We start from the raw sequence: 27,525 nt of genomic DNA, 5'->3' as shown, positions 1-27,525 counted from the left end.
GCAACAAAGAAATCTGTAAGATATTCTGCAAGTTGCTCCATTTTAACTCTTTCGTATACGCTGCAAAATCACATTTTGTTAGCGTGACTGATCTTCAAAATCTGCCACTTTCAATTTCAGTGCTTCTAGCTCCCCATCTAGGGTATTATTTATATCCACTAACTTATTTTGAACTGCCATTCTAGATTCAATATGACAGGAGATTTGCATTTGCAACCATAGGTAAGTTTGGCATCAAAAGAAACATCTTAACAGCAATTCAGGCCCTATATGGCTCCCCATCTGCTAGAGTTCTTATAGATGGTGAACTTTCAAATTCATTCCAAATTACTAATGGAACACATCAAGGGTGCCCGTTATCCCCGATACTGCTTACTTTAGTTATGGGACCTCTTGCTGAGCTAGTATGACTGATGTATTTCCGTTACAAAATAACATTCAATCTTCAATTCAGTCAGGTTTCCCATTATAAATGAAGCACTAACAAATCTCAGATTCTAGCCCTTACCATTAATAATACCTTAAAACGTTCTATCTAAACAGAATAACCTTTTTAATGGCAACAAGGTAATATTCCCTATCTTGGCATTACAATCCAATATCCCCTATTCAATCTAATCCCCACTAACTTTCTGCAACAAATCCCCACTAACTTTCAGGGAGAAATTAATGACATCAAAACATGAATTATCATGGCTAAGAACGATAGTTATTTATAAGCTGCTTTTTCAACTAAAAATTCTCTATTATTTATTTACGCTCATAATCCCAGTCCCCTACTCAATCATAGCAAAATTCTAAAAAAAAGATGATGTATTTCACCTGGAAGGGAAGGAAATCAAGAGTTGCTTCATCTATACTATTCTTTAATATAAATTATATACAAGGAGGAGCTGGAGTACCTAATCTTTGGTCTTATTATCAGGCCACCATCATTTGAAAGTGCTGTAGTGGAAACCCAATATATATCTATATTGGGTCGGTGGGCCTCATACAGTGGACATTTATCAACTAACATTCTGTGTAACATATTTGCTTTCTGTCTTGCTACAAAAATAATGTTCTACAGTTATGCAACGGGTACTTCCGTTTATATGAAAATATCTGTTCTATAACTCTGCTTATATGGCGAAATTTAACATGAAACCAATCTATAGATATATCTGTTTTTCCAGCTGTTTGTGCCTTTAGAAGAAGTAAGGATTAGACAGTTAACCGCATTTGAGACAAAGTACTGCTTTTAGATACCGCAATAATTCCCCCAGCAATTTTACTGGAAACATACGCGAATAACATGGGAGGTCTATGCAATTACTAATTCATGAAACTGCCTCCAATCATTTCGGTTAAATACACGTGGGGTACGAAATAGTATACGCCCCATCCAATCGGCTACCACGTGACGGGCAATACCAGATGACTGGATGAAGGAAGACGCTTATCCAATAATCAAACAATACGTTGTATCTATGTAACCTTTGCCTGCCCCAAAAGGGTGGATTTGTTAAACTTATAAAAGAAGCTACGCGCTCAAAAATAAACAGGAAGTTACTTATTCTGAACCTGTGTCAGACTGATTACTTTCATGACAGTGCGCACTGTCCCATACCTTTGATCAATCAATCTGGAAGGGTGTGATCATTCCTAAATAATCAAGTCTGTGGACAAAAGCATTTCCGCGACAGTGCGACAGTGAGCCTGGCTCACCAACTCCTATAACTCCAGCTGGCCCCACATAGAAACTCAGCTTAACAAAAGTAGACCTCTTATTTCCCTCTTATCAGCTTCCATCTTAAAAGAAACCACTCCAAAACCACTTCCCTCCATTAACATCCAGACAATGTCCCTTCCCAAGCAAGCTTCTCTTGAATCATAGATCCTGCTATCCAAAAAAATGGGACCTACCACAAACAAAACTTTCCTTGCGATCCCAGAATATTTCATTCCTGACCTTTACATTAAAAACTGGGTTAAAAAAGATGTAAACCATATCTCAGACCATTTTCAGGACAGGAAAGATTAAATCTTTTGCTGGTCTGATAAAAGAATTTGGGGTCCCTCATAAATACTTACACCAATATAACCAAATCAGTTATTTTCTGAATGTATATGCCTTACATCCTTACATGAGACGAGGATGCCCCTTGAAATTCATACCTTACCATCTAACAACTTTAGCCCTTTCAAGTCACTCGTAAGAATATGTTATGACATTTTTCAGAAAAGATGGGTGTTTCAAAAAAACAAAAAAAAGAAAAGTACATCTCTAGAACAAAAAAGACCTGGGAAAAATGTTTACACCAAATCAATGGAAATGTTCTTTTGAATAGTCCAACAAATCGACACTAGGTACATATTCCTTAGAAGTCCACTATAATTGATCAGGTGGTACTATACGCCAGAAAAGATTGCCAAATGCTTTTTCGGGTTCAGTGGCCTGTGTTGAAGAAACTGTGGGCAACTAACCTCAATTATACCAAATTTTCTAGTTGTTACTCAAAAGGGGTGGAGTCCTATTATTTGCATGGTAGGCCTCAGTGATTGCCAACCTTACCCAGCAGGGAATGGTGGACTTGGAAATTATCAGACCTTAATGAGGGTCATCAGGGGTGAGAAACAAAGAATCCAAGTGACTGAAGAATTCTCTACAGGAAAGATATTCGTAGTCCGCTGACAATTTCAAGGTTGTGCAGAGGTGGTGGATAAAAGGAGGGCAGCATGATGTCCTTGTTGAGGTGAAAGGACGAGACCACCTTGAAAAGAAGGATGAAAAAGGGCAGAGGACCACCATGTCGTGATAAAATACCAGAAAGAGATCTGCATGATAGCGCAGTGAGTTTGCAGATGAAGCTGATGGAAATGATGGCAACCAGGAAGGTCATTTTCCAAGACAGCAGATGAAGAGAAATGTAATGAACTGGCTCAAAGAGAAACAATTGTAACGCATCGAAGACCAAATTGAGGTCCCAAGATGCTGGTGACAGGAGATATTTGAGGGGCAGCGTGTGCCACTCCCTGAAAAGTATCCACCATGGATTTGAAAGCCAGAGTATTTTGTAAATGGACTCATAGGGTGGAGACCTGACCCTTTAAGGAACTGAAGTCACAGGGGCAGAGGAAGTCCCAACGGGTTGTGTACAGTGTCACGGGAGAGGACCCCTTTGAAATATAACCTTTATAAAATGATATTTAAATCTTTAAATATGTTTTTTAGGACCAGTAGCAAAAGACAAACAAACATGTATCAAGTGAGCCGATACAAGAAAATTGCATCACCCACGAGAATATACAATAGCGGTAGGCTATGTACTATCTTGAGCACTTGGAATAAAGGTGCTGACAATAGCCTACAGAAGTCTTCCCTTGCACCTATGTAATAATGACACTGCCAGTGTGAACTTGTTTCTGGCAGTGTAAAAGAGGTGATCAATATAAATGTCTCCATGGATATGCATGAGCACACAAGGATCATGATGGTACAATGAAGTTCTTGAAATAAATGACAATACATTCAGATAAGAAAAATAAGGAAAAATAGAGAAACCAGATTAGAAAATATTACATCAAGAGTGGTGAAAATAAATACCTGAATAAAGAAATAAAGATTCAAACACGGTCTCCCAGATAGGGAACTAGAGAAATACACACACACACACACATTATATATATATATATATATATATATATATATATATATATATATATATATATATATATATATATATATATATATATATATGTGTGTGTGTGTGTGTGTGTATATATATGTGTGTGTGTGTATATAGCCCCTGATTAAAGGGGCGATAGGGGGAGGGATCAAAAACAGAAACAGAAGCCGATTTAAGGTAGGTCTTAACGAGAACTATCTTTCACTAGTTTTCTATAACTGGATCACTCCACTCATCCTTTTTTTTCTTCTTCTCCCTCTCTATCCATCTCCGAACCCACCTTAAATCGGTTTCTGTTTTTGATCCCTCCCCCTATCACCCCTTTAATGAGGGGCTATACACATATATGTTTGGACAACAGGGTCCAGGAATCGTAGCACTTTCAAGACTCTGGATTCAACAGACACCATCAATTGCAGTTTATGCAAATATGGCAGAACAGTTGGGCCCTGCTGGAAATCCTGTTTGAGTGAAGCATAGGCATCAACTATAGTATTCAATATAGCTTAAGAGTTGAATATTTTTCTTTTCTTTGGGTCTTAAAAATATAAGATATTTTAGAGTTAGCAACTCTAGAGTTGAAGCACAATGTTAATAATACTGTGGCTTTATTTTATCTTTTTAATTCCCCTCTTTCATTTTCTGCAGCGCTTGTTCTCTGCAACACACTACCTCAAACTATCTGAGCATTCCCTGACACAAAATTTCAGGTGTGCATTAAGATCGCATCCCTTCTGGAAGGCATACCATATCTCCTAAACCAAACCCCTCCGTACTCTGCAAGATAAAATGCTCCCTGTCCCACTGACTGCAATCCCTGCTAGCCATAATTAACTGCCCCCTGCAGTCATACCGATTCAGCACTATATGGATTTATTAGGACCATTGTCTGTGTGGATAGCATCCCTCACTCTCCACCTCGCCATACTTTGCACATCTCCAGCCCCTTACCTTCTGTATCACTCGGCTACCTGTAGTATGTAAGCTCAGTGGAGCAGGACCATCACCTCTACTGTTTCCATGAATGGATTACTGTATGTAACCATGGTTTTTGCATTTTTTGTTTTTGTCTCCGTTCCCCCCTGAATGTAAGTGGGGCGCAATATGTTGGCGCTATAGAAACAATAAAGATTATAATTATTTATATAAATACAGTTAATGTAGCTGATCTTGGAGGTAAGCATCATGTGTAGAGATGAGCGAGCATACTCGTCCGAGCTTGATGCTCGTTCGAGTATTAGGGTGCTCGAGATGCTCGTTACTCGAGACGAGCACTACGCGGTACTCGTCTCGATTAAACGAGCACTGACCATTGAATTCAATGGAGCCGGCAATACAGCCGGCTCCATTCAAAGCAATGGGCTGCCAGCGATTGCGGGATGAATTGTCGGGAAGGGCTTAAATATACAAGCTCTTCCCTGCAATTCATCTAGAAATGTGTAAAAATAAAAAATATATATATACTCACCTGGTCCCGGCAGAACGATGTTAGCCCATTGAATTCAATGGAGCCAGCAATACAGCCAGCTCCATTGAAAGCAATGGGCTGCCGGCGATCGCGGGATGAATTGTCGGGAAGGGCTTAAATATATAAGCCCTTCCCTGCAATTCATCCAGAAATGTGTAAAAATTGCGCTGAGCCAATCAGAGGCAGCCCTCACTCACCCATTCATGAATTCATGAATGGGTGTGAGTGAGGGTTGCCTCTGATTGGTCAGGCTGTGACCAATCAGAGGCATCTCATTCAGCAGGCGGGGATTTTAAATCCCCGGCTGCTGAATACTACTCACAGCTGTTCAGAGCAGTTCAGGAGAACTGCAGCCTGCCGCGCTGAACTCCGTCTGCCGGGACCAGGTGAGTATATATATTTTTTTTATTTTTACATATTTCTGGATGAATTGTAGGGAAGGGCTTATATATTTAAGCCCTTCCCGACAATTCATCCCGCGTACGCCGGCAGCCCATTGCTTTCAATGGAGTCGGCTGTATTGCCGGCTCCATTGAATTCAATGGGCTAACATCGTTCTTCTCTGCCACAGCTGTTACAGCTGTGGCAGAGAAGAACGATCTTTACGCTGACAGTGGGGGGGCTCACTCTTGCCACTATTGTGGCTTAATAGTGGGACCTGGGAGCTTGAGATGCAGCCCAAAATGTAGCTCCTCGCCTGCCCTATTCGTTTCTGTGTCGTTTCCATCACTTTCTTGGGTTTTGCAGATTTTCACAAATTAAAACCTTAGCGAGCATTGGCGATATCCAAAAATGCTCGAGTCAGCCATTGACTTCAATGGGGTTCGTTACTCGAAACGAACTCTCGAGCATCACTGAAAGTTCAACTCGAGTAACGAGCACCCGAGCATTTTGGTGCTCGCTCATCTCTAATCATGTGTGATCTAGCTGGGCAGTAATTTTTTGTAATTGACTGAAGTGAATAATATTATTTGAGAGATGTAATCTTGATTTATTCTTCTCTCTTCTATCTGCAGCTGCTAAGCTTATAAACTGTCCCCTAATATAAGTTTTACAAGCACTCCATGTTCTGGATTGCCTTATCTCGAGTTTACAGTCGTTATGAAAAAAAAATCTAAGCAGTAAAGAGGTTATTTTGGTCAAGTATTTATCACAATGATTAATCTTTCTTTTTTTATTAATTGCTGGAGCAGCAAGACTTTGTGGGAAATTTTTGTGTCTTAAGCCTGGTTTAGACACAATTATCGTTCAAAAGATGTCTTTTGAGCGACTTTTGACTGATAATCGTTGTGTGTCTTTAAACTCAAGTTGATTGCTCAAATATTGAGTGATCACTTTGCACTCCAAGTGGGGGATGCAGAAGACAAGTGGGGCCACTTGCCTTCTGCATCCAGCTGTGTTCTGCTCAGAGCGCCCGGCTGTTATACAGTTGAGCGCTCCGAGAGGGATATGCATAACACAGCTGGACTGCTGTGTTCTTCATAACCCGGCTATGTTCAGGGAGCGGGATACAGCTGAAACAATAGTATCAGCTATATCCTGCTGTATATTCCTGATTAGGCTGATCATTCTCTTTCAGCATCCAGAAAGAGAATGATCAGCGATTCCTTAACAAAAACTGCACAAGGTCAGTGCAGTTAGATACGATTATCTTTTTAAAGACGGCTTTGAGTGATTTTTGAGTGAAAACCATTGTGTTTAAATCAGGCTTTAAATTGGAAAATGTCCTACTGACTAAAGAGTGATTCTTGTGTGCACAAGATATCTGCATTCAGACTTTTAGTCTCTTTAAAGTAGAGACCTTTCAGAAGGACCAAGTACTTTCCATTTAGTGATATTATGTGGAAGATCATTTATACAGTTTATATAAACACAGTGAAATGCCTTGTGACCAGCTAACAATATGTGGGTATAGGGTCTTCTGTAGAACCCTAGTAAATTGCAAGCACAATTCAAAAACTGATATATGATGTTAATTCATGTCACCAACAAAAACATATGATTGAGTATGCAGTGACCCTTTAGTGACGATGCAAAGGAGAGATTTAGAATTTAAGAATATCTAACCAAAATGTGTGTGTATGCCACTCCTGGGCTACGATGTATACAGCATGTAAGGCATCCTAAAAATGATACTTAAAAGGAAATACTAGATTTCACCCCCATAAATGAGGTTATTCGGTAAGAAATCGTTATGTGTGCCCTTCAATCCACACAAATGGTAGATGGTGTATGGCCACTAACATTTTTTAAGGGGTTGATTCTAGGTGAATTTGGAACAGCAGTGAGTCCCCTGGAGGAGTACTGTCAGCTAAGCATGAGAGTTACAAAATAGTTTCTTCTGTTCCATATTCCTGGCTCTGTGTTTCCCTGTCTAGTTCCCCCCTGCATCTTGTACCTTTCCCAATTAGCTCCCTATATACACCTGGCCCTTCATTCCTTTTGTGTTTATTGTGCCTATGAGCTTTTAGTCAATCTCCTCCTCTTTGTTGCGTGCAATAAGAAGATTGACCTCCGTATATTGACCGCTGGCTTGTTTCGACCATGTCTCTGCTTAATCCACTGTACTGCATCGACATCTCTGTGTACCAACCCCAGTTTTACTGACCTTGTTGCCCTCCTTCATTGCCTACGCTTAAGACTCCAATCTACTGCCTGAAATGCTAAAGGAAGATAGTGTATATCCCTAGCCGCTAGCATCAGTTTATCTTTAAAATGGTAGAAATGTAAACAGGCAATAACATCTCTTGGTCTTGATGCAGGCAGAGATTTAGGTTTTGGTATTTGTTGCATTTTGTCTATTAAAAGATCAATTTGAGTTGTTTCTGGAAGGACTGAAACAAAGAAATCTTTAAGATGTTCTGCGAGTCTTTCTGGTATGCTGCAAAATTGCATGTTGTTGGTGAGACAGATCTTCTAAATCTGCAGCTTTCAATTTCAGTGCTTCTACCTCCCCGTCTAGGGCATTATTTATATCCAATAACCTATTGTGAGCTTCTATTTTAGATTTAATATGAGAAGTACGGTCTCCCAGTGCTGTAAACTGTGCTTGAATGCGCAAAATTCATTCGATTATTCTACGCATTTCAGCTGCATGGAGCCTTACTCATAGCATTTGCTTCTAAGTGGATTCGGCAGTGAGAATAAATAGGTTTACTTACAAACAGGCCAAATATTAATCAAGTTTACTTGAAGTGGTAAAAGAAGATTTACTGCATGCAAGATATCAAAAGACATCAAAGACCTAATTAGCTACTCAGCTCCTTAATAGCTTATTAGTGCACAAATAAAGCCTTTAGCTGAATGCAGTTAATAGTCAGAGGGCTCCTATCTCCATTCAGCTCCTTTGTTGTCTGATGGGTAACAATGCTATCAGCACTACCCGTGTAGAACTCAGCATGCGGTCTGATAAGACATCACAACGATTTTTAGGTTGACCAGAATTTAACGATCAGCCAGCAGTGCACGAAAAGTGAACAATGACAGTGGGTTTAGACGCAACGATTATCGCTTAAATGATTGCTTAAGCGTAAAAAAAAAAAGAGGATGAAGTCATGGGGCACAGGGGTGTCCAGGAACTTTACTCATTATCTTCCTACTACCTATTTTTCCTTGATATTGTGTTATAGAGTAACTAAGAATATACAAAGAGGGCGGCCGCCTACTGACATATTGTAATATTTGTATTGTTGCCTTATACTGCATGAAAGAAATGTTTAAGTAATTGAAATAAGCTGATCCGATACGTGGGCACTGATCTCTTGGACACATTAAGGACCACCCTCTATGTGCCGGTTGTTTTCGGACAAAACCCTCGATTGTGTTGGATGTTCACAAGCCCTACTCAGAAAGGCAAGAAGGAGTCTTCGTGTATATAGCAAAGCACTGATTCTGGTCAGGACCCTTTGCGGTTCCGCTGTATATTTCAGCAGGCAAAGGCTTGTTTTATGTTGTTTGTCTCTTAAATCAACATCAAGAACATAATTACTAACAATGAGAAATACAAACTGTAAGACATTCTCCTGTGCATGTTTCTGTTGTTATCAATGAAAGCAATTCCTTGAGGGAGTTAAGAAGAACATGCACAAGTTAAATCCTGACTATGTCAAATATTGTGACTAGTGGGAAAAGAAATATAGATTTAAAAATAAATTACAAGTCCCTAGTTGTAAAAAATTATGTGATAAAATATGGACAAAGTCAAGTAAATATCAGCAGAAATACTGATTATCTGCTCCTGAAGCCTTGTTAAAAGAAGCACCAAACGTTCACGCCCATTTAAAAAAATAGATGTGACAGTTTAATCAACAATTTAGAGGGTTAATGAGGAGTTACAAATTGAATTTTAAGCAGCTTGAAGAATTCTAGGGCCAGATTGAAGTTCTGTAGAAGGAAATTGGAATAGGAGGGGAGGAGATGGTAGACCCCTTCCATATGATAATCAGGGAGAGAGAGATGATCCTAACGCTGCATATAATCAGCCATTAAAGAATGAGTTTGTAAGTGGAATAAAGAAGGAAATAGGAGGTTATATAATGAAATATTTGGTTACCCTTTGGATGGGATCATTGCAGGATGTTTTGGAAAATGCAAACATGCAGAAAAGTTTTACAAGGAAAAGGGGAGAAACTGAGAGTTTTTATACATGGAGAAGAATGTAATACGATGGTTCAGGACAGTCAGAGAGGTCATTGGACAGCTTGAGGAAGTGGAAATAGAGGCAGAGGTAGGATGCAGGTCGGGGATTTAAATGTGTGTTGGAATTATGGGAAATCTGGTGATTTTGCCCGAGAATGTCCTGAGAAACAATTCTCCCAAACACCTTGGGGAAAAATATCTAGAAGCTGTGGATGTACAACACTTGGAGGATCTCTTGGCAAATTCTGATTTGCCTGAGATAGATCTCCAGGTGAATGGGCGGATGACGACTTTCCTAGTGGACTCAGGAGTCCCCAGGACATTAATACATCCCAATATGTACCCAATGTAAAATGTAGTAATAGTCATATCACAGTAAGAAGGGTTAATGGCCGGGCCCACAGAGAATCACTCTCTGAACCAGTTATAACAGACCCAGAGACAAATAAGCCTATGAAATGTCAGATTATATTGTCTCGTATATGTCCGATAAATTTGTTGAGATGAGACATTATGACAAAATTAGGTATACCTTAACCAGAGTACCTCAGGGCTATTGTGAATCTCCAACAATTGTGTGTCCAGGCTATGTTAGAAAACTTAGCCCAGTTCCAGCCTCCTAGAGATATTCAGCTACTACTGTATGTTAATGGCATACTGCTGACAGTAGACAGTGAGGAGAATTGTAGGGGGGACACAATGGCACTCTTGAGGTTTCTCTATAAGCAAGGCCATAAAGCAAACAGAAAGAAACTCCAATACTGTCAGCAAACGGTTAAATATTTGTGGTATAATCTGTCAGCTGAAGGTAGGCATTTAGACAACATCAGGAAGCAAGCAATTGTGGAGGTCCCAAAACCACAAACAAAGAATGTCTTTTTTTTGGGAATGGTGAACTTCTGCAGAGTCTGGTTCCCAAATTATGCATTTTACCAAATTCATCTATGATGAACCATTGGCTGCAGCTGACAGGATCCAGTGGGATGCGCCCTCTGTGGAAGCCTTTGACAGGTTAAAACAGACTCTGGTGGGCACGTCAGTCTTGGGGGCTGCTGAAATATAACATGCCCTTTGTGCAAACTGTTGACTCAAGGGAAGGATATATGACCTCTGTGTTAACTCAGGAACATGGTGGGAAACCAAGACCACTGGCATATTACTCTTCCAGAATAGATCCAGTGGCCGAGCATTCCCACCCTGTGTACAAATGGTAGTAGCAACAGCTGATGCAGTCAACTCTTCTGCCACTATAGTACTGTTCCACCCACTCACACTGAAAGTACCGCACGCAGTTAGTTATACTCACATCTCAGTCCTTCCAGACATCTCTCCTGCATGACACTACTGCTCTCAAAGCCACACCTGACAACTGAGAGTTGTACTACACTCAATCCATCTACATTACTGCCTATTTCTTCGGACAGTACTCCATACAGATGTCTAGGAGAGATGGCACAAAAGGTGTTACCCAGACAGATCTGCAGGATATACCTCTTGTAGATGCTGAATACACTCTCTTTGTAGATGGGTTGCCCAGGAAGAACTTCGATGGCACCAATGCCACCGCATGCTGTGGTTACACTAGAATAAACCATAATTGCTGGGTCCTTGCCTAAGCATTATTCTGCGCAGGCAGCAGAATCAGTACCTCTGACTAAGGTCTGTCCGTGGGCACAGGGTAAAAAGGTCACCATTTACCCTGATAGCCAATATGCCTTTTCTACAGTGCACGTATTTGCACAGCAATGAAAAAACAGAGGCACGGTCACCTCCACAAGATGAGACATAAATCACAAAGATTTGATTTTACAATAACTTGATGCTATACAACTACCCGCACAACTCGCAATTTGCAAATGTCAAGCACATATGTCAAACCAAGATCCTATTTCTATAGGGAACAGAAGAGCAGATGAGGCTGCAAAAGAAGCCTCACAGACACAACAAATGTATATGCCAGAAACTACAACCCTAGAAATGCAAATACTCAAAAGGTATGTAAACACATGTCCAACAAAATGAAATACAATACTGAATAAACAAAGGAGCTATACAAAAAAATGGATTACACATTTCCACAGATGATAAACCCATCCTACCCAAGTCACTATTTAGACATGCAGCAGTATTGAGCCATGGCCTCTGCCATGTTTCAACAGGTGGGATAGTTGCACTGATATCTAAAGTATTCACAGCGTATGCCTTCACAAATTACTCAAAACATTTTTTGTTTGTCCTGTCTTGTTTGTGCTGAACACAATGCACAAGGGAATAGAAGACTAAAAAGGGGGCTGAAAGACAAACCTGGATTCCCCTGTTCCCCTGTCCTATTGTAAAAAGGTTTTACAGGCAGAGTAGGGACAGTCCGCTGGAGGTTCCCTGAATAGACCGGTGACCAGGGGAGATACTACATAAGGTGGTTGATGTTTAAGCCGGTGAAGAAATGCAACCCCATACCCATGGAGAACCTTCATTGCAAGATGAAAGGGGCAGTACTACTTTTGGGAACATTGGTCAATCTCGAGAGCATTTTTTGTTGGGGGGGGGGGGGAGGGGGAGAGACCAGAAAACAGTTACTGAGGAATGTCTGAACCTACATGGTGGGATAGAACTGGTAAAGCCCTGAATTTAACTTTTACAGAAGGAGTGATGCGCACCATTTCGGTGGATATGTGTTAAATGATGGACTGTAGAGATCATCTGAAGCAAAAAAAACTTATCTGGGCAGACAAATACATCTGTTTTATCCCCCTCAGGACTGAGTGTAAAGGATGGACTCCGGCCCTATGGACCACAGCGGCCCAAGATTGGAGTTATACAATGTCAAGGACAAATGCAAAAAGTTAAAAAAAAAAGGTTATCAATAATAAAGGCAGTAAACTCCCCATTCATGCATAGCAAAGATTGTAATCAATTGTTGATCACACTAAACAATCCTACCTTAAAAGACCAGAGGTTGTTTGCTATAAGTTCATGGGTATCTGGAATAAATCCTTAGGACATTAATTTCTTTATACAAGTAATTCAAAATAAAAAACAGAATATATGACCAGCTAGCTTTAGAAGGGGAATATGAGTAAAGGAATACATTATTAAAGGATGCTTGATTCTCACAAGCCTCTTATAAAGCTGCAGTTTCACTTTCATTCTCATCGCTACCTTTTAGTATTAGGGTGCATACCCACTTGCGTTGCCGATTTTCGCGCGTGAAAAACGCAGCATTTTTCGCGCCATTTTCGCAGCGTTTTTTGCGTGTTAATTTCGGAGCACAACATGAGGCGTTGCATTTTTGCAGCCCTCCATTGACAATCATGGATGCATTAAGAGAAAAATAAGGAGACATATGCAACTGACAGTTCCTATGTGAAAAAAACCCACGAAACGGAAAAAAAAACCCAGATGGACAAGAACACATTCTATACTAATTGCTCTTGAAAAAAAACGCAAAACGCATTTTAGCCTCGCAGGAATAAAAATCGCAAGTGGGTAGGCACCCTTAGAGTTCAGTGAGAAAGGAGAGGGGAGTGTGTGACTAAGCTTGCAAAATCTTACAGCTGTACTTACTTGAGTGAATTAAATAGAAACTTGTAATGAATCAAGTGAATTATACTGTCGTAAAAATAGGAAATATAGGAATTTTAAGGTATATTTTTGCTGCTATTTGTGTACATGTGGGTTCTGTGATTGGTCGGGCGTGTGTATACTTGCTAAATGGGATTACTGCTGTGTTTTCTCTGATGTGAGAATGTCCTGTAAGTGAAATGAGTTATGGATGACCTCTATGTAAGACCGGAATGTTCCTATTAAGTGAAAAATACTACAATGATGCTACAGTTAGCTGTGGGAGTCTAGAAACAGTTAAAGCTTTGTTTATCTTACTGCATCACCTCTCCTTGCTAAGAGGAATTCTGGAGGGGGTTATTTAGGTTGGAGGATCAAGCAAGTCTGCAGATGGTTGGAGTAGTTGTAGTTGTGTGAATTGTTATGCTATGCAGTGAATGTGTGTAGAGAATTATATGGTTAATAATATTTATATGAGAGAGACAGACTTGACCACACAGATGGATGTTATACATTGCACCAACACAACAATAGTGTCAACCACACTCACCAGTATTCCAACAGGATGGAGTAGAAAATCAGATGCCAGCTTTCATAGGATAGGACTCACAACCCAGCCAAATCCTCAAATGTCCAATATTAGAAAGCAGCATCAGAGGTGTAGAAGTAATTTCCAAGTGAGAGCTCTTGCTCTCAATGCATCTTTGCAACAGGTCGAAATTGATAGGAACACTATTTTAGTGACATTTGATGTCACCTCTCTATATACCATCATTACCCATTCCAGTGGTTTGGAGGTGGTGCGTGGGTGTCTCGTTGAATCCCATCTCTCTAATTCATTTGTACAATTTACCCTGGCACTGTTGCAGTTCATTTTGAATTATAATTATTTTGTTTTTGAGGATATTTTTTACTGACAGTGCCAGGGTACCGCGATAGGGTCCAACGTGGCCCCTACGTATGCTAATATCTTTATGGACCACGTTCGCAGAATCGTTCGTGATGAGGATGTCGATGTGTGTCTTAATGAAATGTGTCAGAAATTCATTGATAGGGGTATCCCCCTGATTTGGTTACGACTGCATCACAGAATTGCTGGCCCCTCGGGATATACGTGAGAAGTCACCACGTATGGCGTTTGTGTTCACGTACAGTCCTTTAAGTAACAAGATAACCAGTATCGCTAAACGATGTTGGCCGATTTTGGGCAAGAACTGCCCCCAAATAGCAGAATTCTTCAATTTTCCGATAATGGCTTATAGGAGGTGTCATAACATGAAGGACAAATTAGTTTGTTCATATAGGAAGAAAGATGAAAGGGGAGGCCAGCAGGTATTATCGCAACCAAGGCAGGGGAATTTTCCCTGCCTTGGTTCTTGCTGTAGTAATATGCTGAAAGGCGATAGATTTAGCCATCCTTATACGAGAGAGATATTTCGGATTTGCAATTTTTTCACCTGTCGGTCATCATTTGTAATTTATCTTGTTTTTTGTCCTTGTAGTCTCCTCTATGCAGGGGAGACCACAATGGAGGTCAAATCCAGGATTACTAGTCACAAAAGTACTATTCGCAAAAAAATGAACTCCCCATTCTCGGAAAAAGGACACACCATCAGCCAACTCCGTTTTAGGATGATATATTCTGAGGAATATGGTCTAAGAGGAGGGAATCGAAAGAGAGCCCTGAGAAAGAGGGAGTTGGAATGGATTAATAAATTAGATGCATTGCCCCCCTTAGGAATAAATATGGAGTATAATACCACCCCTTACCTATAGGATCATCTATTGTCCGCTCTTATTCCTTTAGATGTCAGCAATTTTATTGTAGTCAAGGAGATATCAGTGTATTGTTTTTAGATATTTATGACTTTGGAATGTCATTTTTAGTAATAATGTATTTTTACACATTTAGATTGTATGCTGATGGTGAGCACGAGAGGACAGCAGAAGTCTATATAAGATCTTGTCACTGTTAGGACTCTAAAACGTAACCTTTAATTAGATAATTAAAATTGAAAACGAATATTGACAAATTGACACACAAAGTACATAAAAAAGGGGGGGGATATATCTCTGGACTAATATCTCAGAGATTTATTAAATACTAGCTGATATACCCGGCTTCGCCCGAATTAATTTGGTACTGATGTTTATCTGGTGTTCACACGGAAAATCTTATGAAGTGGTGGTTACTTTAGAGATACTGAGGAAAAACATATGTTCACCATTTTGCATAGTTCTCTGCGTTACCCAGGAAACACCACGTGGAGGTAACCATGTGACGTTTCCTTCATATAAAATGACATCAGGAAGTGAGAGAATTAGATTACTTACATAAAATTGGGACACTAATTCTTTTGTGCTTAGAATTGAATAATCGAGTTGGGACCTATTAACTTTTCATATGTATGACACAATCAATGCTTGTGCCAAATTTCATGTTTCTATGACATTGGGAAGTGAGAGATTTGGATTATGTACGTAAAATTTTGACGCTAATTCTTTTGCGCATAGAATTGAATAATGGAGTTGGGAACCATTAGCTTTTCCTATTTATGACATAATCAATGCTCGTGCCAAATTTCCCGTTTCTATGACACCGGAAAGTGAGAAAATTACATACCGCACGTAAAATTTGGACGCTAATTCTTTTGCGCATAGAATTGAATAATGGAGTTGGAACCCATTCGCTTTTCCTATTTATGACATAATCAATGCTCATGCCAAATTTCCCGTTTCTATGACACCGGAAAGTGAGAAAATTACATTCCGTACGTAAAATTTGGCCGCTAATTCTTTTGCGCATATAATTGAATAATGGAGTTCGGACCCATTAGCTTTTACTATATATGACATAATCAATGCTGGTGCCAAATTTCCTGTTTCTATGACACCGGAAAGTGAAAAAACTACATTCCGCATGTAAAATTTGGACGCTAATTCTTTTGCGCATAGAATTGAATTATCGAGTTGGGACCCATTAGCTTTTCCTATTTATGACATAATCAATGCTCGTGCCAAATTTCCCGTTTCTATGACACCGGAAAGTAAGGAAATTACATTCCGCACGTAAAATTTGGACGCTAATTCTTTTGCGCATAGAATTGAATAATGGAGTTGGGACCCATTAGCTTTTCCTACTTATGACATAACCAATGCTCGTGCCAAATTTCCTGTTTCTATGACACCGGAAAGTGAAACAATTACATTTCGCACGTAAAATTTCAATACCAATTCTTTTGCGCATAGAATTGAATAATGGAGTTGTGACCCATTAGCTTTTCCTATTTATGACATAATCAATGCTTGTGCCAGATTTCCTGTTTCTATGACACTGGAAAGTAAAGAAATTACATTCCGCACGTAAAATTTCGACGCCAATTCTTTTGCGCTAGAATTGAATAATGGAGTTGGGACCCATTAACTTTTCCTATTTATGACATAATCAATGCTCGTGCCAAATTTCCCGTTTCTATGACACCAGAAAGTGAGAAAATTACATTCTGCACGTAAAATTTGGACGCTAATTCTTTTGCGCATAGAATTGAATAATCGAGTTGGGACCCATTAGCTTTCCCTATTTATGACATAATCAATGCTCGTGCCAAATTTCACGTTTCTATGACATTGGGAAGTGAGAGATTTAGATTATGTACGTTAAATTTCGACGCCAATTCTTTTGCGCTAGAATTGAATAATCGAGTTGGGAACCATTAGCTTTTCCTATTTATGACATAATCAATGCTCGTGCCAAATTTCCCATTTCTATGACACCGGAAAGTGAGAAAATTACATACCGCACGTAAAATTTGGACGCTAATTCTTTTCCTATTTTGGAGATAATCTATGCTTCTGCCAAATTTCATGTTTCTACAACATCGGGAAGTAGGAGAACTTTTGGCGAGTCAGTCAGCCAGCCAGTCAGTCAGTCAGTCAGCCAGCCAGTCAGCCAGCCAGTCAGCCAGCCAGCCAGCCAGCCAGCCAGCCAGTGAGGGCTTTCAGCTTTATATATATATATGTAGATGCCCCTATCTTCTTTTCTGGATATAATATGATGTGGTAGGGATATCTCCCAGAGGCAACAAACAATCGATCTTGTGATGAAAGACGATGCGCCCCTCTCATAGGGGTATCAGTTGTCGAGGGAAACTAATGGTCCCCAGGACAAGAGATATTTATATTTTGGTTATTGTCACCAAGAATTCTAGATCTTAATTTGGTCCTTTGGTCCAAGTATACCACATTTGTGCTCCTACAGTTGATAAATTCGCGATGTGTATACTATAGATGTTGATACACATCTAAAAGAGGAGCTCTTTAGTATAAAAGGACAAGCCATGCAGTTTGAGCACGGGTACGTACCAGTGAACTTATGTCGCCCCAACCACATTGTATCTGGGATTGCCGGTTGGAGGTGAATTTTACTAGTGAATCCTACAGTGTGCAGGGGGGTTGGACCAGATGACCCCAGAGTTCTCTTCCAACTCTACTATTCTATGATTCTATGTTCCTCTGTAGTTGGTTGAGAGTGGGTCTGCACGTCCAACTTACCTGGAATCAAGGGACGTATGCTCTGCCCATCTTATCAATATATGTGGCCTACATGGGTGCACACCTAGTGGGTGTTCCTCTGTAGTTGGTTGAGAGTGGGTCTGCACGTCCAACTTACCTGGAATCAAGGGACGTATGCTCTGCCCATTTTATCAATATATGTGGCCTACATGGGTGCACACCTAGTGGGAATAGGGTTACATTTAAGTATTCCTATAAACTTGGTTAACAGTAAAGTACGGCTTACGTAGTGGGCGTTGCGGCCCCTCTCTCGTTAAGCAGCTGGAGTATTATTTTAGACATACCTTGTCGACAGTTGGAATGCCTCCATTTTCCATAAATGTGATTTTATATTCTGAGAAAATCTAAGTGATGGCGGCCCGTTATGTATAGGGGCCTGAACTGACCCGCACAAACACTTCCAGCAGGAATACCACAGAGGTGTATCTTCTCTCAGCCTGGTCACATTCCTTGTATTGTTCCTTCATGTCTTTATATATAGTTATTTGATCGCCCCTTAGGCTTCTTTCTTCTAGGGTAAATAATCCCAGTTTTGATAGCCTCTCTGGGTATTCCAGTCCTCTCATTCCATTTATTAATTTTGTCGCCCTTCTTTGAACCCCCTCCAGCACTGTAACATCTTTCCTGAGCACCGATGTCCAGAACCATACACAGTATTCCATGTGAGGCCTGACGAGTTTCTTATACAGCGGAAGAATAACTTTCTCGTCCCTCGCCCCTATACCTCTTTTAATGCACACGAGATCCGCTAACGACCCGTTTCAGAAGGGACAATGAATTTCTCTACAGGAGATGACTTGTTCACAATGATGTCCGTCAGCATTGTTCTTCAGTTAGAGCCTTCTAACCAATATACAGGAAATTATTTGTTATTTACCCAAATATGCACAACCTGACAAGTCATCCTACTGTTATAATTCTTACATGTTGGACCTGCGGGTCCATTCCAACCAAGTTGGTATTGATATGTACTGCGGCTCATTATGTTATGAATGATTCACATCTCAAGTATTATCTCTCAATAAAAAGGGATTGTTCAAAAAAAGACATCAGAGAGATGAAGAAAGATATCAGCATGCAAGACATATAAGATCACAAGATAAACCAGGACATATAAATAGTGTATCAGCAAGATGTGCATGAACATTTAGTCCTGTCTATTACCTGGTGATGGAAGGGGCTGGCGGGTCTCCATGATGGCCTCCTTGTACAGATCCTTGTGTCCTTCTAAATACTCCCACTCCTCCATGGAGAAATAGACAGCGACATCCTGACACCTTATAGGAACCTGACAACACAATATACAGTCATCACCCAGAAGCCTCCAGTGCTGTTACTGTATAATGTCCCAGCATTCCCTGCAGCGTCACCTCTCCAGTCAGCAGCTCAACCATCTTGTTGGTGAGTTCTAGAATCTTCTGTACATTAATGTCCTCATGTATCAGAGGGTTAGGTGGGGGTTCCGTGACTGAGCTCAGGTTTCTTCCCCATCCATCACACACAGGGGTCTGACAGCCATCACTAGAGGTCTTCATCACTACTGTGTAATCCTGTATATGGTGGGGCATTAATAAATATCACTATTCACATTTCGACAGTCCAGCACCTCTCCAGTGACATCATCTGTTATTACCATAGATAAGAATGATGTAGTGTGACATCATCAGAATCTCTCACCTCTCCAGTGACATCATCTGTTATTACCATATATAAGAATGAGGTCATGTAACATCATCAGAATCTCTCACCTCTCCAGTAAGCTCGAAGAGTATCTCCATGGTGAGATTTAACATATGTTTCACCATCTTCTTTCTGTCCTTCTCCATCCTGAATGGTGAATCGGGAATATAAAGTTATATAGAAGATATCAAAGGATCCGATTTTGTACGACCTGAATGGAGAGAAGATGAGCCAATATAAAATCCAGATAAGTCTGATGTCAGGAGTTTATCACAGAACCAGGCTGATGAAGGCTTGTATTCTGTGGCAAGAGGTCATTTTTAATGATGTTATTTAATGTGCCGTATAATGAATGAGGAAACTTATATATATATTTTAAAAAAACGTTCCGCTGTTTACAATTGAAAAAAATTGTTTTTCTTATTACTGTGAGGTGATAATGACGTTTAGTTTATTCTCCGTGTTAGACTACAGCGCTTCCACTTTCTGAAAGTCCCGAGGGCTGCCATTGCAGAGTGCCTATCAAGCTATGCCCGTGGCGTGGCTGTATAGAATGCCATTCAGATCCCTGTATAGTGTAATGCTGTGGCATCACATCTTACTGCAGGATCAATCAAAGCATTGCAGAAAACAAACTAAAAATTAGTTTTAAAAAGTTTTACTAATTATTAAAATGTTCCATCAACACATTATTTCCTCTGCACTGGGAATGTTGTCGGAATAGAAAAATAAAGAATGCCAAGGAAAAAAAGCAATAAAAGTGATAAACAAAACGTACATATTAAACACAAACCAACAGAAACTACAGGACGCCATGAAAAAGAGGAGCCCTCGCACAACTATGTCGACTAAAAGTGTTATGGCTGTCAGAAGACGGCGGCAGAAAATAATCGTAAAAACTTAAATATCTTTGATAAAAATAAAAGTAGTACAAAAAACAAAGTATCTAAATTTGGTATCGTAGTTGTCATGTACAGGAGGAGAGCGGGCAGGGGACGATGCCCATCAATCCAACTTCTGTCTCCGATTCTGAGCGCACTTGCTGCAACCAGCCATCGCGGTAGAGCCTCGATCGATCACTCTAGCGAGATTGGAAGCTTAGAATACCGGCTGATTTGTATCCAGCTTTCCCGGGCTTCTGCCGCATGTAGACCGAAAGCACAAATCACCACCTGATCTGTACTAACGCGCTCCAGCGCTCTCCAATGCCGCGCGCAATACACACGCTGACATCACCGGTTGGTACTGTTATGGAAAAGGAACAGTTAAGTGCTTAATAAAGAATTTATGTAATTGCTCTCTGTTAGCAGCCAGTTAATAAACTTTTAAACTCTGTATATTATTCAGCTCATCTATAGTCAGGATGTTTTAAATAACCACAAGTAAAGAATGCAGCCTACACTCCAAGTGTAAAGGCCCTTTTAGACATAATTGTTGCTCAAAAATCGCTCAAAGCGGGGGGGGGGGGCGTGGCTTAAAGAGGCACCGAGACGGACGCTGCAGTTTAAGCTCCGCTCGGGAAGGGCACTTTAAAGCATGAAAAATGCAACAGCAGGGGATAGAAAGGTACCCCAGGGAGCCTAAGAAGGCACCTGCAGCAAAAGATGTCCAGGAGGAGGACTTCCAAGTCCGTCCCGTCCAGGCTGGAGACATTCTTCACCACGCGCGGGACTGCCGCTGTCATGGCTGCGGAGGAGACTGCTTCTCCCGATAATCAGGAGGGAGAAAGAGACGGCGGTGAAACTAACTCACCAGAGGAAAAGAGCCACTGGGAAGCTGCCGAAGAGACTACCACAGCTGAGGGCATCTCAGAGCAGCAGGTGAGGAAGCCAGATGAGGAGAGGGTAGTGAATAAGGGGGGCGCGGGTGCAGGTCCTTCTCCCTCAAAGATGGCGCCGACAACGTTGTTTCAGGGAAGCCCAGCTCCCTCCCCCACTGGTAGCCCAAAAAAGCAGAGACAAAAAAGAAGAGAATGATAGCTCTGTAGTGCTTCTTGACAATGCTGGAGGGATAGATATTAAGAGCCTTTCAGCGCTAGACAGACCTGCCACAGAACTGTATATTAAAGAAATAGTGATGGCGCTCAGAGACACTATCCACTCTGATATTAGAAGCCTGACCTCCGACATGAAGGCGTCAGTTCTTGAAGTTAAAAACAGAGTTGAAAAAACAGAAAGCAAAATGGAGGAAATAGTCAAATCTCACAACTCCCTTATAGACGTGCACTACGACTTGGAAGAAAAAGTATCTAAACTTCAAGGCAAACTAACAGACCTTGAAGACAGGAATAGGTGCAATAACGTGAGAATTAGAGGAGTACCTGAAAAAGTCACTAACACAGAAATTTACAATTATGTTACATGTCTTATGAAAAAACTCCTCCCTAACATTCCCGATCAAGAATTGATAATAGATCGAGCACACCGCCTGCCGCGTCTGAAATTCCTAAAAGAAAACAGCCCCAGAGACATTATTGTACGTATCCATTATTTACGTACCAAAGAAGCCTTAATGAACGTGGCTAGGAAGACGCCGACACTCCCGAACCCCTATGACAAAATCCACCTCTTCATCGACCTCTTGCAGGCAACAATGGAGGCGAGAAGGAGCTTTGTGCCTGTCACTACGGCTATGAGAAACGCTGGCATCATGTACAGATGGGGCTTCCCCACCAAATTAATAGCAACCAAGGACAATGAAACACATATATTTCATGGCCCTGACGATGCTGTCTTGACTCTGAAATCCTGGCGAATATTGCGATAGGTTACTGAGCGCCCCTCCGCGTCTGCAGGCCCAAAAATAAGCCGCCAGCCTACCACTAAGGGTACTTTAAGCCCAAAATGAAAACTTCAGGTTACTACCTCGCCCTGCTGTCAAACTGCATATTATTATGAGTGCCCACCTGCCAATGCCGGACTTTTCACCCCCAAATGCACATACAAGCTTCGGCTTGCTATGCTATCCGTAAGGACTTTGACGTGTTCCCTCCTGAAAAGCCACCTATTTACATCGGCTTTTGCTCTCCTGGGGAGATACACTCAAAGAAATGTTATGTTTGGTACTATTGTCGTTGTTTAATTTCAGGCATCCTTGATTTCCACAAGATCCCGGGTATCTAAGAACAAGCACCACCATCCTCGTCATGGCTCTGAAAACCCTTTCCCTAAATGCCAACGGCCTCAACTCTCCATATAAAAGACGCGCTGTTTGGAAAGACTCGCTTTCTAAAGACGTGGACATAGTATGTATACAAGAGACTCATTTGCTGGAGAAAGACACAAACCACACAAAAGATTTCAACAAAGGGTCTTCGCCTGTGCTCCCAAAAAGCATGCTGTGGTTAGGATTGCCTTTAAAGATAACATAACATTTGTTATAGACAAACAAGTATGTGACACCAGAGGCCGCTACATAATCTTGGTGGGCTCCCTAAATAACACCCCAATCACATTAATTAACGTCTATGTCCCAAATACGAAACAAATTAGCTTTCTCAATAAACTTATCAAAAAAACAAACCAGATAGCTAAGAGTTCACTGCTTATGTGTGGAGACTTTAACCTAGTACCCGATGGAATAGCAGACACCACTAATCCAAAACTAAAGAAAGGGCCCAACCTAGGCAATTGGCTACATAGCTCAGCATTATATGACACCTTCCGATCTGTCAATGCCTCCGCTAGGGAATACTCCTACTTTTCCCTCAGACACGGAACCTTTTCACGCATTGATTTGTGCCTGGTGGACAAAAGCCTTCTTACAACGATATCCGTATCCGAAATAGGCACAGCCACCTGGTCTGATCACGCCCCAACCCTGACACATTTAAACTTTGGAAAAAATCGTCAAACAAACAGGTTGTGGAGGAATAATACATACTTAATGCAATTGTCTAACCAGAAGGAAGAAATCCACAAAGCCCTAGAAGAATATTTTATATTGAACACCACCCCCAACATAGATCCAATGACCTTGTGGAATGCCCATAAGGCATATATGAGAGGCATTCTTATAAAAATGGGAGCTAAATTCAAAAGAGACAAAATAAAAAAGACCGAAGAACTTATTAACCAAATCTCACTAAAAGAAAAAGAAGTCCAGCGTTCCCCGCCCCCAAAAAGCTCGACGAATTACGCAAACTGAGATTAGATCTCCGCAAGATATTGCTGGGAGATTTTGACAGAGAGGTTAATGCTAACAGAGCAAACATATTCGTCTCTAAACAAGCCCTCGAGATGGATGGCACAACTATTTAAAAGGAAATCAATAAAAGCCAACATCCCTTATGTATGGAACTCAAAAAAGAAGGAACATAAAATAACTCACCCTAAACACATAGCAGAAGCTTTCCGTACTTTTTACAACAATCTATATAACATAAAAGACAATCCATTAGTTATCCAACCAAATAGCGCCAAAATAGCTGACTTCTTAAAAAGGGCTAATTTACCAACAATCAACGCCATGCAAGCAACCTCACTAGACCAACAATTCGACATTTCTGAAATATCCGAAACAGTCTCGTCCCTAAAGAAACATAAAGCACCAGGCCCTGATGGGTACTCAGCAGAGTACTATCAAACATTTTGGGATATTCTATCCCCATTCGCAATAAAAACATTCAACACTGCTATGCAAAGGGGAAAATTTCCAGAGGAAATGCTTCAAGCAACGATAGTAGTTTTGCCTAAACCTGGCTAGGACCCAAATGATGCAGCCAATTTTCGGCCTATATCGTTGCTTAACACAGATGTAAAAATCTGTGCAAAGACCCTAGCTAACAGATTGCTGAAACTACTCCCAAACTTAATCCACTCCGATCACCTGGGTTTTGTCAAAGGTAGACAGGCATCAGACGGCACGCGGAGAATCTTAAACCTACTTCACAAAACAGACTCGACCAAAGCACCAGTGATTCTATTAGCCTTAGATGCCGAAAAGGCTTTTGATCGGGTTTCACTGGGGTTTTGCTTTCGAGACCTTGAGAAGCTTCGGTATGAACGAAGGCATAATACGGGCCATTCAAGCCCTCTATACGTCCCCGTCAGCTAGGGTACTAGTAGATGGGACCTTGTCGGATCCTCTGCACATAACAAATGGGGGGAGACAAGGGTGCCCACTCCCCCCTATTTTATATGTTCTTACAATTGAACCATTAGCAGAAACAATTCGCCTATCTCCCGAAGTAAGCGGTATCCCAATGAGTTTAAGGCAACACAAAATCGGTTTGTTTGCAGTTGATGTTTTCTTAACCATGGCTCGCCCCTTAGAATCTCTGAGAGCCGCATATGCAATTTTAAAGAGCTTCAGCGAAGCATCCCAATATAAATTAAATATAGACAAATCCCTCATTCTAGGCATACACATACCTAGGTGTCTGAAAGTAGCTATACAATCTGAGTTCTGTTTTGAGTGGAGGGAGAAATCCACACCCTATCTAGGAGTGGAACTGATGGCTTCACTCAAAGATCTGGAAAACGCGAACACCTGTCCAAACTAAATTTGACATGGTATGGAAGGATCATGTCTAGGGATGAGCGAGTATACTCGCTAAGGCACTACTCGCTCGAGTAATGTGCCTTAGCCGAGTATCTCCCCGCTCGTCCCTAAAGATTCGGGGGCCAGCGCGGGGCGGGGAGCTGCAGGGCAGAGCGGGGAGGAACGGCGGGGAGATCTTTCTCTCCCTCTCTCCTGCCCGCTCTCCCCTGCTCCCCGCCGCAACTCACCTGTCAGCTGCGGCGGTCCCCGAATCTTTAGGGACGAGCAGGGAGATACTCGGCTAAGGCACATTACTCGAGCGAGTAGTGCCTTAGCGAGTATACTCGCTCATCCCTAATCATGTCATATAAGATGAAAATCCTACCTAAAATAATGTATTATTTCAGGGTTCTCCCGATTCCATTTTCGAGCACCTCCATATCCAACTTACAGAACCAATTAAATAAATATATATGGAGAGGGAAAAAACCTCGCATAGCCTTGTCGGTTCTTGCACTACACCGTAGACACGGCGGAGCAGATATACCAAACCTAAAAATATATCAATGGACAACTGTGTTAAATCAAATCAAAGGATGGGTGTCTGATGATATGTCTGCGGGGTGGACGGGAATGCAAAAGGGTCTCATGGGGGGTGCTTCATCTCAAGCATTTTTATTTGCGATGTCTGTCACTTATGTCCAAACCATAGGATTTAGCCCAACCAAACCCAGACACAATCAACGTCTTCTGACAAAAAATGTCCCTCCCAAAAATAGACCCATCCAAATATGACCTGGATACTCCCATCACTACAACAGAAGTTTTATCAACTATCAAACTATTAAAAAACTTTAAATCACCAGGCCCCGACGGTTTCACAAACAAATATTATAAGATCTATTTTCAGACCCTCTCCCCCTACTTGACCAGCATCTTTAATGAAGCTGTTTTAAAGGGTACCATGCTAGCAGAGATGCTCCAAGCCACTATTCTCACAATTCCCAAACCTGGAAAAGCACCAGACAACCCAGCAAATTTCAGACCAATCTCCCTACTCAATTCAGACACAAAACCTTTTTTCCAAAATTTTAGCGGCAAGACTTCTTCAAATACTCCCAAATATAATCCATGGCGACCAGGTGGGCTTCACCAAGGGTAGACAAACTTCAGATGGAACAAGGAGGGTTGTCAACTTATTGGCAGGCATGGGGTCGAGTCAAGCGCTTTCTCTCCTCCTTGCCCTGGATGTGGAGAAGGCGTTCGATAGACTCCATTGGGACTTTGTATTTGCGGTCCTAGAAAAATTTGGCATTCGTAATAATCTACGCAAAGCAATCAAAGGACTTTACTCCTGTCCATCAGCCAGCATCTTAATTGACGGAGCCTTATCTGTACCTTTTCAAATTACCAACGGCTCGAGACAGGGCTGCCCCCTCTCTCCCCTACTTTTTATAATGGTGATGCAACCTTTGGCCGAATTGATTAGATGCTCCCCCCATATCACCGGCTACTCGATGGGTGGCAGACAACATAAGATCGGACTTTATGCCGATGATGTCTTGCTAACGATATCGAACCCGCTAACTTCGTTGAGGGCGTTACAAAATATCATCAAAGAATTCAGTAACATATCCTACTATAAATTGAATATAAACAAATCCCTAATTTTGGGCATAAACGTTTCTTCTTCCCTAAAGGAGGCCATTCAAACTGAGTTTAAATTTACATGGAAAACAGCGATTCCCTATCTGGGAATAAACCTATCTCTTCCACTATCAGAAATGGTGGCGCTCAATCTAGACCCTCTTTTTACTTCGATTCAGGAGGAATTGGTCTCTCTGGGAAAGCATGAATAGTCATGGTTTGGGAGAATTCTGCTTTATAAAATGTTAGTCTCACCTAAACTCCTATACCTTTTTCACTCCATGGCTCTCCCAATACCCCATAGCAAAATAGTGGTTTTTCAGAGACAATTATCGTCTTTTACCTAGAACAACAAAAGACCCAGAGTTGCATCCAAAATACTATTCCTCAATCGTAAACAAGGTGGATTAGGGGTTCCGGATCTGTGGGCATATTGTCAGGCTATAAACCTAAACTTATCTACCCCTTGGATGGGAGTAAACCAGCCGCCTCCATGGCAACATATGTAAAAAAAAAACTAAACAAGAATAGAGAACTGGAGTCGCTACTCTTAGCAATGACAATAGCCGGATCCTCTTCACACCCCACTTTAGATTTGGGGCTCCAGGGATTCTGGATATACAAGCCTGGAATATTTGCAGTCTCAAATTAAAGGCAGACATAGATAAAAGAGAGGTTAAACTCCCCCTAGAAACCCTCACTTATTTTATCCCGAACCTAACAATACTACATTGGACTAAAGCAGGAATAACCCGGACAGCAGACCTTTTCCTGGAGAGAAGGATTGTTTCTTTCCAATCCTTAAAAATC

General features: G+C 41.1%; 1 protein-coding gene across 1 annotated transcript in view; it reads right to left on the bottom strand.

Annotated features, from left to right (window-relative positions):
- Positions 1-19,794, bottom strand: part of LOC136628705 (zinc finger protein 665-like) — an 841,644-nt gene extending 821,850 nt beyond the window's left edge. The window contains exons 1-2 of the mRNA XM_066604808.1: positions 19,656-19,794; positions 19,278-19,457 (exon numbers count right to left, since the gene is read on the bottom strand). Coding sequence (XP_066460905.1) covers positions 19,278-19,457; positions 19,656-19,733 — 258 coding nt within the window. The 5' untranslated portion in view covers positions 19,734-19,794. The remainder of the gene's footprint in view (positions 1-19,277; positions 19,458-19,655) is intronic.
- Between the last annotated feature and the right edge of the window lie 7,731 nt (positions 19,795-27,525).

Source organism: Eleutherodactylus coqui, chromosome 5 (assembly GCF_035609145.1).
Source record: "Eleutherodactylus coqui strain aEleCoq1 chromosome 5, aEleCoq1.hap1, whole genome shotgun sequence".
NCBI lineage: Eukaryota > Metazoa > Chordata > Amphibia > Anura > Eleutherodactylidae > Eleutherodactylus > Eleutherodactylus coqui.
Note: the sequence above shows the minus strand (reverse complement) of the source record. Positions and strands in the feature narration are given on the sequence as shown.